At 44.6% G+C, this 14,562-nt stretch overlaps 4 protein-coding genes across 10 annotated transcripts; 1 reads left to right on the forward strand and 3 right to left on the reverse strand.

The window, feature by feature from the left end:
• Positions 1 to 645: 645 nt before the first annotated feature.
• On the reverse strand, positions 646 to 2,075 carry LOC116190373 (protein TIC 20-v, chloroplastic). Of its 2 annotated transcripts, XM_031520066.1 has the most exons (3): positions 1,528 to 2,075; positions 848 to 1,133; positions 646 to 762 (listed from the first exon to the last, which is right to left on the reverse strand). In XM_031520066.1, exons 1-2 carry the CDS (start codon positions 2,058 to 2,060, stop codon positions 893 to 895), a joined length of 774 nt encoding a protein of 257 aa, XP_031375926.1. In that variant the 5' UTR covers positions 2,061 to 2,075; the 3' UTR covers positions 646 to 762; positions 848 to 892. The 2 variants fall into 2 exon arrangements, with proteins under 2 accessions (XP_031375926.1, XP_031375920.1); XM_031520060.1 differs by having other exon boundaries at positions 646 to 1,133.
• Positions 2,076 to 2,429: 354 nt separating this feature from the next.
• Positions 2,430 to 3,413, reverse strand: LOC116190412 (classical arabinogalactan protein 5-like). The gene has a single exon (XM_031520099.1). The coding sequence runs from the start codon at positions 3,249 to 3,251 to the stop codon at positions 2,595 to 2,597; it is 657 nt and encodes a 218-aa protein (XP_031375959.1). The 5' UTR covers positions 3,252 to 3,413; the 3' UTR covers positions 2,430 to 2,594.
• Positions 3,414 to 5,316: 1,903 nt separating this feature from the next.
• LOC116190045 (cleavage and polyadenylation specificity factor subunit 6-like) lies at positions 5,317 to 9,327 on the forward strand. Of its 5 annotated transcripts, none has more exons than XM_031519723.1 (3): positions 5,317 to 7,811; positions 8,480 to 8,552; positions 8,729 to 9,245. In XM_031519723.1, exon 1 carries the CDS (start codon positions 5,479 to 5,481, stop codon positions 7,597 to 7,599), a length of 2,121 nt encoding a protein of 706 aa, XP_031375583.1. In that variant the 5' UTR covers positions 5,317 to 5,478; the 3' UTR covers positions 7,600 to 7,811; positions 8,480 to 8,552; positions 8,729 to 9,245. The 5 variants fall into 5 exon arrangements, with proteins under 5 accessions (XP_031375583.1, XP_031375588.1, XP_031375580.1 ...); XM_031519728.1 differs by having other exon boundaries at positions 5,318 to 7,811; positions 8,718 to 9,245; XM_031519734.1 differs by lacking the exon at positions 8,480 to 8,552 and having other exon boundaries at positions 5,319 to 7,811; positions 8,729 to 9,044; positions 9,141 to 9,327.
• Positions 9,328 to 9,560: 233 nt separating this feature from the next.
• On the reverse strand, positions 9,561 to 12,542 carry LOC116190277 (two-pore potassium channel 1). 2 transcript variants are annotated; one of them, XM_031519969.1, is made up of 4 exons: positions 12,247 to 12,542; positions 10,721 to 11,668; positions 10,441 to 10,614; positions 9,561 to 10,164 (listed from the first exon to the last, which is right to left on the reverse strand). In XM_031519969.1, the coding sequence occupies exons 2-3, from the start codon at positions 11,632 to 11,634 to the stop codon at positions 10,452 to 10,454; spliced, it is 1,077 nt and encodes a 358-aa protein (XP_031375829.1). In that variant the 5' UTR covers positions 11,635 to 11,668; positions 12,247 to 12,542; the 3' UTR covers positions 9,561 to 10,164; positions 10,441 to 10,451. The 2 variants fall into 2 exon arrangements, with proteins under 2 accessions (XP_031375829.1, XP_031375821.1); XM_031519961.1 differs by lacking the exon at positions 9,561 to 10,164 and having other exon boundaries at positions 10,213 to 10,614.
• Positions 12,543 to 14,562: the final 2,020 nt, after the last annotated feature.

Raw genomic sequence — 14,562 nt, forward strand, 5'->3', positions numbered from 1 at the left:
TCATACAAAATCAAAGAATTGGATCCATTTATACTACTCTTTTTCAAAATCAAAATCTGATTTTAAAATCCTACTTTAAAACCAAACGTAACATAAATCGTCCCCAACCATGAACGTTAACAACTAGAAAGAACGAGCTTTAAATGATAGAGGTGGAAGATCGGAATAGAGGCAGTCAACCGGACCAGGTCCGGTATCTTGCCGATCTTGGAGCGAGCGGGCTATTGACACAAAGTGGGTAGCTGGTGGTCACTCGGTTGACGGAACATGAATATCGTCCAAACCCTCAACTCCAAGGAGATGTACTGCGTTTCGGCAAGTTAGCCGGATGTCTAAACCGAGCCGATGGTTAGATGTACCAGCTCGAATGAGAACAGCGCCAATAACAGAGACCAAACCAGCTATGATGCTCTACCCAAACCCAATATGATGGGAAGTTGAAGAATAGAAATAGTGGACCGAGTCTTGAGTAAGATTCCAGTCTCACCCTAGAGCCCGAAAATATGCAATCCCGATAACCACCGTTCGAATGAACCAAGCCCGCCCGTGCATAAGATGCATTGGGTATAATAGCTTGAGAATGGAGCCGTATATCAGTTCACATCTAGCAGTTGGATTCGTCATAGATGTTCCATGCTATCGACCTTCCAATGGAACAAAATGGTACTTTTTCTCTTGATCTTGAAATACAATGTACAATGTGCCATATAGAACCCGGAAAATCACCGGGAGAGGTACACAATCATGAGCATCTTGCTAGCCCTATGCAAATTCAATCATTTTTGGTATCAGATTACATCATCGACATTGACAGTCACATCAATTAGCTATCTTGATCGAAACGCACCTGATATTGAAGTGATCGATAGAGAGATGCTCGAACATATGACCTTCAAAGAACCTGCCTATCAGCAGCTTCAGCTACAAGGGGCAGTCTCGGGACCTGGCCAAGCAAGCAAGACGATGACCCGTAGATCAAACACACCAAAAGGAACAGAAACACAGTGCTGTCTAAGCTCATCATCAAGTCCAACCCAACCCCGTCCCGCGGGTTGAAGCTCCTCTCCAGTAAGTCCGGGAAGATCAGCAGCACGTCGAGAACGATAGCTTGCATCGTGTTAAACCTCACATACCTGTAAACCATTCAAAAGTTCAACATTGCCATTACATTTAGCCAGAAACCGGAACTCGGGTGTCAAGCATTTGCAACGACCAGATGGCCAATGACCTTCCATGGCACAATCATTTCGAAATAAGGTCATGGCACCCATCAGGACTCACAGGCTAAGCACCATAACACATCCCAATCCAGTAAATTGCAAAGTTCAGAAAGAATTAATTAAGGCAACATGAAAAATTACTCAAAGTTTTGTCTTTCAATCGAAGTTTAGTCCTATAATCAACGTTTCTGTCTCTTAATCAAATTTTTGTCTTCTCTGACAGAATTGAAACATTTTCTATTAATCTTCATTAATTATTGAGACAAAGAAGACCAACCAGAAGCTCTGCTCAAGCAGCTCAACCCACCTGCTGAAGTTGGGGTTCCTGACGACCACGAAGTAGAGGGTGAGGAACACCAAGAAGCCATTGAAGGGGAAGCTCTTGAAGGCTTTAATGGCGGGAAGGAGGGGTTGGATCAGGGTGGCGATGGGGGAGAACTGGGTCACGACATACTTCCCGTACTGGACGCCGTCGAAGAAGGGGTAGAAGTAGCAGACGGCGGAGATTAGCCGGTCAGGCGCGTCAGCTGAGTTCGAGCCTTCGACTGTGCCCTGAAGAGGAAGGGCTTCGAGGGTCTTGCCAGGGGCCTGAGAGGGAGAGGGAGGGGAGATGAGAAGAAGGGTTTGTGTCTGAAGGACGAAGAAGAAGAGGAAGGAGAAGAGAGGGAAAGAGGAACTGACATGGCCATTGACATGGCCACTGGTTGGAGATTGGGAGGAGGAGGAAAGAAGAATCCCTCTCTTCAGCTGAAACAGAGAAGATGAAGCGAAGGCGAGAATAGGTTTTGGGCTTTGTTCTGTGGCTTTTGGGCCGGACAAGGAGCTCGAGAGAAAGCCCATGGGCCTGAGTTGGAGATGCTAACCCGGTTTCCTAGCCCCAGCAGGATCGGTTCTCGAATCGGAACCGGATATGGGATCGGAACGAACGAGACTAGCAACTTCCAGGAATACGTGCCGGGTCTCGCATTCAAGAGTGGATCCAGAGTACTACCTGGATTGACTTAAAAGACGGGCTGAAGCTCATAGTCTTTCATGAAGGTTCTCCTCGACTATACACGATGCTTTTCGGCTTTTCGGGTGATTGGGATACTATACCCTTAATTTCTCAACTATATGGATCTCTAATTTTTCTCTTTTAATTAAGACATATGTGCTGCAAGTGCTTTCTAGATGAGAGCTTCAATGTAGAAATATGGTAGTGCGAGAAAGTATTCAAACTTACGGATCAATGCATGCGGTCCTCATTCACCAATATGGTTAACCGAACATCTTCTTCGAAGAGAACAAAAGAAGAGCAGCAAAACGACAAAAAGAAACGAAAGAACAACGTCGGAGATAAAGAATTGTTGAAGACCTACAAAAAAAAAAAAAAGGCTATATGGCTAAGGCCGCCAAGATCGCCAATCCCCCGCTCAAACCTAATCCGACTGGAGTGGCGCCGGAATGCTCGTCGCTCGCTGGGCCTGGAGCCATGTCTGGGGCTGATCCCACCGGCACGGGACTAGGAGGACTGTTGGCGGTGGCATCAGGCGACTCGGCTGGAGTTGCCGAACTCGACGGGATGGTCCCCGCGGGCTCTGGAGTCTCTGCTGTAGGTGCCGTAGCCCCTGTAGGGGTCATGGCTGGGGTGCTAGCCGGAGGCGTGGATGCTACAGGAGGAGTCGCTGGAGACCGAGCCGGAGGAGACCCGCCGGCCGTGGGGCTGACCGCAGGGGCAGAAGCCGGAGGGCGAGTAGCAGCCGGAGGAGTAGCCGGGACGGTGGAGGGCGTCGGAGAAACCTTCGGAGCGGCCAAAACTGGCGGTGGAGATGCAGGAGGCTTCGAAGGGGTCAATGCAGTCGGTGGAGGAGTAGAGCTTTTTGGGGAGGCGGCTCTACCGGACGTAGGGGCCTGCGACGGGGGCTTGGTGGTGGGCGACACCGATGGGGCCGGTGAAGGGCCATTGCTAGCACCGGAACAGTAGAGACTGGAAGCCAGCAACAGGAGGACGACGGTCGTGGCGAGGCTTGGGCTCAATCTTCCCGGAAGCATCTTTAAGCAACACAATCAAAGCTGGAAAAATTTCTCTAACCCGAGTTTTGATCTTGCAACGATTGCGTCGGTTTTTTTTTCCTGATCTCTCTGATGATGATTTCCGAGTGATGGGTTTCTAAATGGGGAAGGAATGGAGATGGGGGAAGAGAATAAAATGGGGGAAGTTTCTTATATAGTGAAGAGAGGGGAAGGGAAGGGAGTGGTTCGATAGGGCTATGAGGAGGGAGGGGGGCAATGTGACCGTTGGAGGGTGGCGGCGGTGAGGAGAGAAAATAGCCGTTGCTTGGAAGGACATGTCTCTCGCGGACCGGTACGGTCGTGTCGTGTCGTCCCACGTACGGTTGTGCCTTTGTCTTGTCCTCTCCTCTCAATGCCCAGAACCCTCTCATGCTTGTTGGAAAATAAAAATAAAAAGGGGTTGATGTCTTGATGATAAATATATATATATATATATATAAACTTTACACATTTTAATAATTTTATTACAAATCTTTTTTTTCCTTAACCATGCATAAATTATCGGTTCGATAACAATTCTAACACGACATCAAATTTTTTATTAATTTGGACGGAATCGAGGCAACAGAGGACGCCAGAGACTCTAATCAGGGGTGATCGCCGGCGTCGTGGCTTCACCCTCCAGAATCGGAAGAATTTTGCAATTTGAGGATTCTCTCGATTCCGAGAGTTGCGTCCTTGATTCCGACCACCACCCTTCGATTGGGTTGTTTGTGTCTTAGTGGACTCGATTCCGTTCAAAGTAACGGAAAATTTGATGCCGTATTAGAATTTTATCAATTCTAATTATTTTCAGGTTGGAAAAAAAGTTCATATTAAGATGTAAAAAGTTCACATTTATTTTTAAACTAAAAAGGAAAGCCATATTAAAAGTGAAAAACATGTGGTTCTCATGTATATTACTCGAATTCTGGAAGAGTCCGGTAAACGTTTTCTATCTTACGGAGAATAATATATTTACTGACGTATAGTGCAGCGTTGATCATTATGCATGAAGATTTGTTTCGGTCCATACGCAGAGAACTACCTACACAGTCGTGTATTACTGATTTACGTTAACTTGTGATTTTAGATATATATACATATATATATATATATAGTTCATTTTATCGGAATTAGAAGGTATTTTCGAGGTAAAGTACGTACAAAAATACATGTTAAGATTGTCCACGAACAGCGTACAACTTACAAAGGAAACATCTAGAAGCAGCTATTAGACTAATAAATTAAGCCCCACAGTAACCAAACATATATAGAGACCGTCTTCGCGTGATTAGCGGTGAGGCATGCGAATCTTGTGCTTGTTTTTATCTGATGATTGGAACGCCACGGGACAAGGAGAGACCTTATGTTGTGTCTTTTTATCAATTTTTTAGTTTTTTTAATTTTTAATTTTTACTTTCTTCTTATTTATCTGAGTAGATAAACGGGAGGGCAAACCAAAGCAAATGCAGAAAAACAAACTATACGTAAATAAATGGGACGAGAGATAGCCCCAACAAGTTCAAGAAGATGAGTCCTCATTTGGCAAAAGAGTGCCAGACATTATCTCCCATAGATAAGTTCAATAACCAATCGAACCGCTCAATCAACACAAGAATTAAAAAATAAAAAGGAATTAAACAGGATAGAAATTAGGTGAGATTGGATCTCAAGAACTCCATTTACTAGCAAGTTCAACGACCACCGAATCGCCTAGTCAGTACATGCACGTAATGAACGAATAGCTCTTGCTACAGGTGCGAGGTGAGCATTACATGAACCTCGTACCCAGTGCAAGCCTTTTCAACATGCTATGAGCCAACTTCGATAATCAATAGTCGATACCCAAAGCTCCACACCACCCATAGGCGTTCGAGAACACCGCGGTAGCAATTCCGACATTGTCGTTTCAATAAGTTACCGGAGACGAATTACGGGGCCATGAATGGGCCTCCATCAGCCCACAAAGGCCCATGGAGAGCCCAAGCCCAATTACTGGGCCCAGGCAGTGTCTAGTCTCTTCGTCCGGTTAATGATTGATTGATCAATTCGAGCTCAAATTTTCTACACAACCTTCCAAATTAGGGTTTCTCTCTCCTCGGAGCGTAGAAGATACTCTCCAACATCCTCCGGCAAGATCAGTAGGTCCAATCTTTAACTCTTTTAACCTTCCCCTGTCTCTCCGGAACATGCACCGAGAGCAAGGTGCTGGGGTGGGATTGGAATGGACGAAAGTGGGGGAGGGTATAACAACGGCGGCGGGGACCAGATGGATCAGTTCCACCGCAACGAGGCGATCTCTGCCGTCGACGACGTGGGGTTCCTCGGCGAGGAGGAGGAGGACGACTATGAGGACTTGTACAACGATGTCAATATCGGGGAGAACTTCCTCCAGACCATGAGGAAGGCCGAGGATACGGGTTACCGGCAACAGGGTGCAAAGGTCGAGCCGCCATCTACGCCGCCCCCCGCAGCCTTGCCTGACTCTGGCTCCGGCGTGGCGATACCGGGTGTTGGTGGTGGTGTTGGTAGCGGCAGCGGTGTTGGGGATTCTGGGGCTCCGGGGTGTCAGAATGTAGGGTTTAGAGGGGATGAGGTGAATAAACCGGGTGGATCGAGGCCGGTTGTTGCGGGTGGTGGTGGGATCAGAGTTGAATTAGGGCAGAGGCGGGTTGCAGTAAAGGAGGAGGTAGAGGAGCAAAGTGGGAATAGAAGCGATGTTGGGGGTCAAGGGTTTGGGCAGTCATCACGGGGTGGCGACACTCCGATGAACTTGGGAAATGTTGTTAGCTCTGGAAATGAAGGTTTAGTTAGGCAGAGTGGAGGAGGGAGCTTGAATGGAGCTGCTGGTGGAAATGGAGTTGTGAACACGGCCGTCAATACTAGTGTTACCTCTGCTGCTGCTGCTGGCGGCGGCGGCGGCGGTACAACACTGTTCGTGGGGGATTTACACTGGTGGACGACTGATTCTGAGCTCGAATCAGAGTTGTGCAAATATGGGCCCGTGAAGGAGGTGAAGTTCTTTGATGAGAAGGCGAGTGGGAAGTCGAAAGGTTATTGCCAAGTCGATTTTTATGACCCAGCAGCTGCTACGGCTTGTAAGGAGGGAATGAATGGGCATGTTTTCAATGGTCGGCCCTGTGTTGTTGCTTTTGCGTCGCCATACACCGTTAAGAGAATGGGAGAGGCGCAAGTGAGTAGAAACCAGCAGATGGCTCAGTCCACGGTTTCACAGACAAGGAGGGGACCAAATGATGCCGCACCTAATAAGCCGACTGGGAGTAATATTGCCACTGGTGGGAATTACCAAGGTGTGGATAACAACAGAGGCTATGGAAGAGGCAATTGGAGAGGGAACGCGCAGGGAATGGGTGGACGAGGTCCTGTTGGGCCCATGAGGAATAGGGGCCCTGGAATGGGCGGCAGAGGAATTATGGGGAATGGTGGCAATGGTTTTGGCCAGGGAATGGGTGGTGCACCTCCCTTGTCGCATCCGCTGTCAATGATGGGCCAAGGTTTTGACCCTGCTTTTGCAGGTCCAATGGGGAGGATGGGGAACTATGGAGGATTTCCAGGAGCTCCTGGACCTCCTTTCCCTGGGATGATGCCCTCTTTCCCTCCTATGGGTAGTGTTGGTTTGCCTGGTGTAGCTCCTCATGTGAACCCAGCATTTTTCGGCAGAGGGATGCCCATGAATGCGATGGGAACGATGCCCGGCTCAGGTGTTGATGGCCCTAATATGGGGATGTGGTCTGATCCCAGTATGGGTGGATGGGGTGGTGAGGATCACGGTGGGGGTAGGGGTGGAGAGTCTAGTTATGGAGAAGAAGCTGGGTCTGATCATCAATATGGTGAGGGCAGTGATAGAGGAGGGGCTTGGCAAAATACCACAAAGGAAAAGGATAGGAACTTCGAGAGGGACTGGTCAGGTTCGTCTGAAAGAAGGTACCGTGATGATAAAGAACCGGGATATGATAGGGAGATGCTCAGAGAGAAGGACGGGGGTCAGGACCATGAGTGGAGGCACCGCGAGGAGAGGGATACTGGCCGTGAACGTGAGAGGGAGCGAGACCGGGATCGGGAACGTTCTCGTGATAGAGATCGTGAGAGGGACCGAGCTAGGGATCGCAACCGGGACAGGGATTCGGAGCGGTATAGGGATGACAGAGATAGATATGCTGATCAGTATAGGTACAAGGATCGTGAGGCTGAGCATGTTGATGAGTATGAAAGGGGGCGGTCATCGAGAACTCCCAGCAAGTCAAGGATGTTGCCTGAAGACGACCACCGCACCAAAAGTAGGGATGCTGATTATGGGAAGAGGCGGCGCCTTATCTCTAAATGAAAATACCGAAATATTATGTGCTTATTTCCCACTAAGCATGGGAAGACAAAGCAACAAATAAGAGTATGGCTCTATCAAGCTGGCTAATCCTTCTCCAACGGTTTCGTGGTGTCTTCCATTTGTTGAAAGGTGGTTCGGCATATGTTGCCGAGAGTTTCTGTTTAGCTTCTTCTCACTGTTGGGGGCATGGTTCATTTCCTCTAGAGAACACAGTAAGTTTTCTAAAAACTGTCACCTTTTGAGCTTCTCCAAGTTAGTCTTGTATTTTTCCTGTTCCTGAAAATGCACTTTATTCTGTCACTCTGCCAACGCATAACATTTTCTGGGGTTGCATTTGCCGTCTTTTCATTGATACTACCACTCCCCAATTTTTTTCCAATCTGCTAAGGCCTGTTTGCTGCTTAGATTGTTCAGTGGTGTGTCTGCCTTTCTCCTGCTTTACTTGATGTATACTTCGAGATTGTTTAAGCTCATGGGAGCTGAAATTTAGATTACTGGTTCTTTTCCTCCCACAGTTGGAGCACTATTTTTTGAAATTTGTTTGATCACAATAACCATGCCGGAGGCATTCTGTGTTGATGAGTACATGTATTGCCTTAATAGAAATTAAAGTAACCAAATACCCTGCATTTATAGTTAGCATGTTGGATGCCTTTCTTTATGTTCCTTAACAGCACAAATAGTGGATGTTATGACCTATGGGAGTTGGTTTTGTGTTGCATGTGAATGAGGTCCAGTTTTGGTTGCATATCGAGCAATATTTCTTCATGGACAAAAGACGGGAATAGTCAGATAAATGTATTTTATACTTCTTTTAAAGTTTTGTGCCTTAAGCAGCTTCTTGCTACATGTGATTGGTTGATAGAAATTGGTTTGACAGATCAGGTACAAGTGTATGATTGCGTCTTCTTCTGATGTGATGAACCATCTTTCTTCCGTAAGGGTTAAAAAAGGTAGCCATATTTGTTCTTATGTTGAATATTGCATTTGGTTCGAGTTGTTAAAAAAGCTAGCCGTATTTGCTTCCTTGAATTGGTGATTCTTGCTCCTTTTTTTTTCCCTATGAATTCTCCTGCTGTCTACTTTTCAACTATAGAACTTGCTTCTGATTTTTAAAGGTTGGCTCTAGAACATGTAACAGACAATGGGACTGAAGCTGGACTTATGTGGAACTCTGGATCCTTGGAGATGACTGGAGACCCTTCGACCGTGTCCTAGTGGAGAGGAGCAGCACCTAGCAAGTGCACGGAGTTATCATCTATTTTTATTTGACTCTTTTAGAAAAAGAACCCTCTGGACTTTATGTTTATCTACTGAGATGACTAGCAAACCGATTCTTGTGGATGATGATGTTATGGCTTGAAACTGATGAGGGCCTATGATGTGTTGTAGATTACTTTTAACCATCTGAATAGTGCTGCTGTACTAGGAGGATCTAGCAGAAGGTGTTGCTGATGTTCTTTCTTCCCCCCTTTTACCTGTAATCGGCTGTTCTGTTGTATACTCTCTCGTATTCACCCGATCCTCTTTGTCTTCTGCAGTAACCTATACCACCGCTGACGAGCTGCCTGACAAACATGTTTCACTGATGTTTTTTATAAATTACTGTGTATATAAGCTGAGTAGCTAATCCCGTTGTAACTGCAGATAGCTTCCCCTTTTGTACATCATAGTCATATGTACATAACAATTGTTTTATTTAGTCGGGAATATTCGTACTGTGGTACTTCTTCCTTCTGTTGACTCTTGGAAGAAAGCCTTGTACTGGAATGGAAAGTTTTGATGCTTGGCCCTGGTTGCAATGTTGGGATTCTGCTTTGTCCGACCTTTGCCTCCTGTATAACTTCATATCGGGATGCCCCTTGAAGTAGGGGAAGTCGATATAAAGTGATCTGGACTTCATTGTTGAGCGTAAGCTCGGGATGTAAATCAGATATCGGAAGGCAACACAACGCGAGGCAATCAGAACTTTCAAAGGCAACTTCAGACAAACATCGGATATTTCATGGGCAGAAGTACCGGGTTCTCTCTCTCTCTCTCGTAGGTTGTTTGATTTGCTCGTGTAGCCATGTTCCTTGAGAGAATTCGGGACTGAGTTTCATCTTCCTCCCAAGTTTTCTTTGTTCGGTTTCGTCGCTTCACAACATTCTAATTTCTCGAGTCTTCTGCTGTATCTATGTACTGTTGATTTAGAGTCGCATCGGTATGTAGCTCCTCCTCTCCTTTTCTTTTCCTTCATTTCCTTCCAATCCAAACCAAGGATTAATTCATGAAGTCACATACAGAGTTGAGAGTCTTGAGACTTGGGGAAAATGATGACCAGCTACTTCAATTATCAATATCAGCCATGCTTGAGCCCCTAGTAGAACTCCGGCTCGCCTTACTTCTTGTACTCAGTTGAAACTTGAGCAGTATCATTGCTCGATTTGTTTCTGCTTACGCGAAAAAAGCTCGCAAGGTCGTTCATTATGACTTGATAAACAACCAATGCCATAAATTCTCGGTTCCATTGAAATCATCCCCTTGATCCAACCAAACTCGGCAAGAGAGAGTCGAACAACCGACCTGGAGAAGTTCTCATAACATTCAATGAACTTTGTATGCCTTGAAATCACACCCAATAAAGGAATGGATCAATTGATAACTGCTCATATAGACGCTTACTGAGGATTGAACTATCTATACATAAGAGATTCGATATCAGCCAACTTCACAGGGAAAAAGACTATACATCCCCCAGGTCTATTCCCAGTTGGAGAAAACAATTCGGTAATTCTTATGTATAATATATTAAGGTTCCATGAATATACACCATGCTGCCAGGGGCAGATAATTACCTACCCGCGATGAGGTCAGTTTTCATCTGGAGATGACTGAGCAAGTGTTAGGTCGGAGACCGACAAAGTGCCCGACTGGTCCACATCAAGATCGTCAAACTCCTTCAGCACAAGGGACACGTCTTCTTGGGTGATCTTCCCCATCTCCTTGAGCTTATATATGACAAACTCTGCAGCGCTGCAAAGCACAGGCATATAAGAAGTTAGGCACAGAAGAGAGGCGTATGTCCCAGGAAATCATTCCGATGGTTGCACTTTTGAACGCTAAGAAATCATCAGCTTACCTAACAACACCATCTTCATCAAGATCGGCTGCCTCCAGATCAACATTTGTCATCCTCCGGCAGAGGACCCACTTGGTCAGCGCCCGTTGCCTATTCTCAGTGTTGAGCTCCGCGACATAGAAGAAGAACTGGGCCAAACATATTGTGCTCGTGATTATCCAGAACACAGCAAAAACACGGCCTGAAATGGTCGAGAAGCTCTGATCGCCATAGCCCAGGGTCGTGATTGTGGAACAGACGCAGTAAAATGCATCGACGAAGTCCCGCTTTTCGACTACATAGAGGAACACGGTTCCAGAAACTATCAGCACTGCTAAAAGGAACATTATTGTGATGCACTTATATTTGGCTCGATGGATCTCGATGTCCTTTAAGATTTCGCTTGGGCCAAGCTTTTCATGCAAGTGAATGGCCTTCACAAGCAATATCTCTTGCTTCTCGACCAAGTAATCCGCTGCTTTGATCAGGATCAGGCCCACGAGGGCCATCCCGGAGAAGACAAAGGCACAAGCAAGAAGCTTCGTAAGGACAGTCCCCGGGACAAGGTCTCCATACCCAACAGTGGTCATCGTCACGACACAAAAATACACCGCATCAAGTACCCCATTCGTCTTTTGCCCCTCAATTTGGTTCTTTACAAGGTAAAAGGATATAGTCCCGATACCAAGGTACAAGGATAAGTAGATTGCCACCGTTTTGAAGCTCGGGTGGATGGTCCCAAAGATGGTGTCCCATCGTTGGACTCTCGAGCAGGGGAAGTCTGCTCCCGAGGGAACTGCCTCGGCAAGTGGGGCGCTCTTGGAACGTCGGTATCTCCGTTTCTTGTTGGACCCATTCTGTTTTGTCCGAGAGCCGGGTTCAAGAGGGCCCGAGAGAAGAGGCCGTTCCGTGTCATGAGCAGCCATTGATGTCATTGTCACTCAACAGTGGAGGATCAGCCTCAGCAAGCTGCAGAAGACAAGATTTGCTTCAACATATGCATAAACCTGTATAAATCTGCAGAGCTAGTCTTTGGTTTTGTATAAATTTATAAATCTGCATAAATTTGCTTGAAGACAGGACAAAGTTTTCAATTCGAAGTATGCTTCCAAACCGAATAGAACTATTCGCCCATTCGGGATCCTGAAGCAAAAATAAAATGGAGAAGTTTTGCTATAAAACCAAATCAAAAGACCTGGTCTTTACAGAAGCTGAGGTTTCATCACTAAGAGGCAAAAACACCTAAACCGGATCGAATCGTTGCCAGGAGTTTGCGAAGATTCTAAAAAATTCAAGCTTCTGCTGAGAACCCAGGAACGTCTTCCCCCGAATCAATGAATGCGATTGAGTTCTTTCCATTCTGAAACTAGAAAGTAAATATCCTCCTTCTCGGTATATATTAATGGCAAATGGTGAAAATCCATCGTTGAAACTGGAGATACTCCTTTACAAACAAGGAACGAATCCCGGGTCCGAATCAAAATGAAAGATTTCGGCGGTCCAACATGATTCAACTATCTATCTTGAGAAGTAAGTAAAATCCATACCAGTCAAAGAAGTTTGACATTGAAACGCTTGCCCACAGAAGGGAGTGAGCTTCGCTGATTCAGAGTATCTTCTCTGGCTTGAAATTCAAGCTTTTCACCGGATGAAGAGAGAGAGAGAGAGAGAGAGAGAGATGTCAGATGATGAGATGAGATCTATGAAGATTTTGCTCCGTCTTTTGGAAAATCCTAGAAGACAGCAACATGTCAGTCATCCATGCCATCTCTGCTCTGTTTGATCCAACCACAAGTTTCGATTATTTGCCCTGCTCTGCTGCCGACGCGTCACTCCCAACCGTCGTCCATTCTGAATGACCCACCCTCGTAGAATTACGATTCATTCGTGTTGGTTAATTCAGGTGATTTATATTGCGTTTGATTTTATAATAAAATTTTAAAATTAAATTTTTTTAAATAATAAATAATTCATTTGATTTTATTAATTATATTTGTTGTGAAAAAAGTATAAATGGGGCTATTCTTTGATTTTATATGAGTTATTTTATTTTATAGTGGGTAGAGTCAAGTTAGAATTGTGATTCTAAAACAACACTCACAAACCAAACAATATGCCCATGATCTTTAAATAAAATCACACATTCGAAACAATATGCCCATGATCTTTAAATAAAATCACACATTCGAATATCGCGAATAAAAAAATTCACGATTGAGAAATTTGTATCCCTTAATCGATGCATATTTGAATTAATAGAAATCTGGTGCTTTTTCATATACAAGACAATAAACAATAAAAAGATATATGTAACAATTTTCAGTTATAACAATAAAAAACGCAACTTGCATCGGCTATCTCCATCTTGCTAATCATCGAAATCGTCTGCTTTTTGCTTCTAAAATCATTATTCTAGACTGTTTTTGTGGCGCCTTCTTGCGTTTAATCTTTTTGTCTATCATTTCAAAAATCTATCACAAAGCAAAGTTGAACTCAAATTTTCCGCTATACGTCGGCTTCTCATTTAATCGGTTCAACATTCTAGTCTGCTTCGATTTATACGAAAGTTACTATATTATCATCTCATTGTTTTATTTTATTATAGGAAAAATGACACGAGTAGTCCTAAAATTTTATCATTTTTTGATATTGAGTCGTAAAAGTTCAACTTCAAAAATCAAGTCGTAAAATATTTAAAAATATGACAGCAATGGTCTTTTCCGTCCCTTGCCGTCACCAAGCTGCCAACATGGAGTTGACGGCATCAGTTTCGTTCACGTGGCCGTTAATTCACTGACGTTTGCCCGACTCGAAAACCCCAAAATCCGAAAGCTCATGGACTTTCTTTTCTTTTTCTTTTTTTTTTTCTTCTCCTTCTTCTTCTATCGGGTCTGCAACTGCTCTCTGATGCTCTCCCTTCATTCTTTCTTCTTCTTCTGCCTTCTGAGCAAGTTGCAGTGCAACCTGTCTAACCATCCTCCCCATATCCCATCACCTCTCTTAATCATCTTCTGTTTCTTTTTTGACAGAAGACAGCAACCAACCTTAGCCATCTCCTGTCATCCCTACCTTCTCCTTTTTCTTTTCTTCTTCTCCAAATCTCTACAGCCCCATCTCATCCTCACATTCTCCTTCTTCTCTTACTAAATGACAATAATATCCTTCATATTCTTCTCCTGATTTTACCTATGATTAATCACACTCTCAGAAGCAAATTCATGAATGGAACCTTAACCCATTACCTTATTCGGCAAAAAAAAAAAAAACCCGTTACCCTACCAAGCAAAGAAAGTATTTTGCCGCATATGATATGTGTGTGTGTATATTTTCTTGTTCAAGTTGTGAAAAATGTTGTTTATATTGGCTATGGGATGGTAATGTGCGGTTTGTGGCCGCATATTCAGGATAAGTTTTCGTTTTCCTTTTGGGCTGCCTGGAGATTCATGTTAAGGAAACTTCTTTGTTCTTAACATCTACCCATCATCCATCTATGAGCAAGAAAACAAAAATCTCCTCTCGATATCTTTCTTGATTAATAGGGACCATTCTTTTTCGTGGTTTTGGGTTTGCCAGTTTGGTTTCTCTTTTACCAAAAAATAAATAAATTTAGGTTAGTCTTAATTCTTGGATTTGAGCTTGTCAGTTTCATCAAACCAAACATTTTCCACAGCGTCCATCTCGATGAAAGTTTCTCGAGCTCATGTCTGATTTCCCCTTATTTCGATCTTCCTCCAATTTCGCTAGTTTCAACCTTTGTTTCCAAATTTTGGTCTTTTTCAGTACTTGGCACTTCCTTTCCCTAGAATAATATCGTTTGGTTTGTCCCCATTCCTTGGTCTTACGTGAGGATGAGATGGGGCGGC

Source organism: Punica granatum, chromosome 1 (assembly GCF_007655135.1).
Source record: "Punica granatum isolate Tunisia-2019 chromosome 1, ASM765513v2, whole genome shotgun sequence".
Classification (NCBI taxonomy): Eukaryota; Viridiplantae; Streptophyta; class Magnoliopsida; order Myrtales; family Lythraceae; genus Punica; species Punica granatum.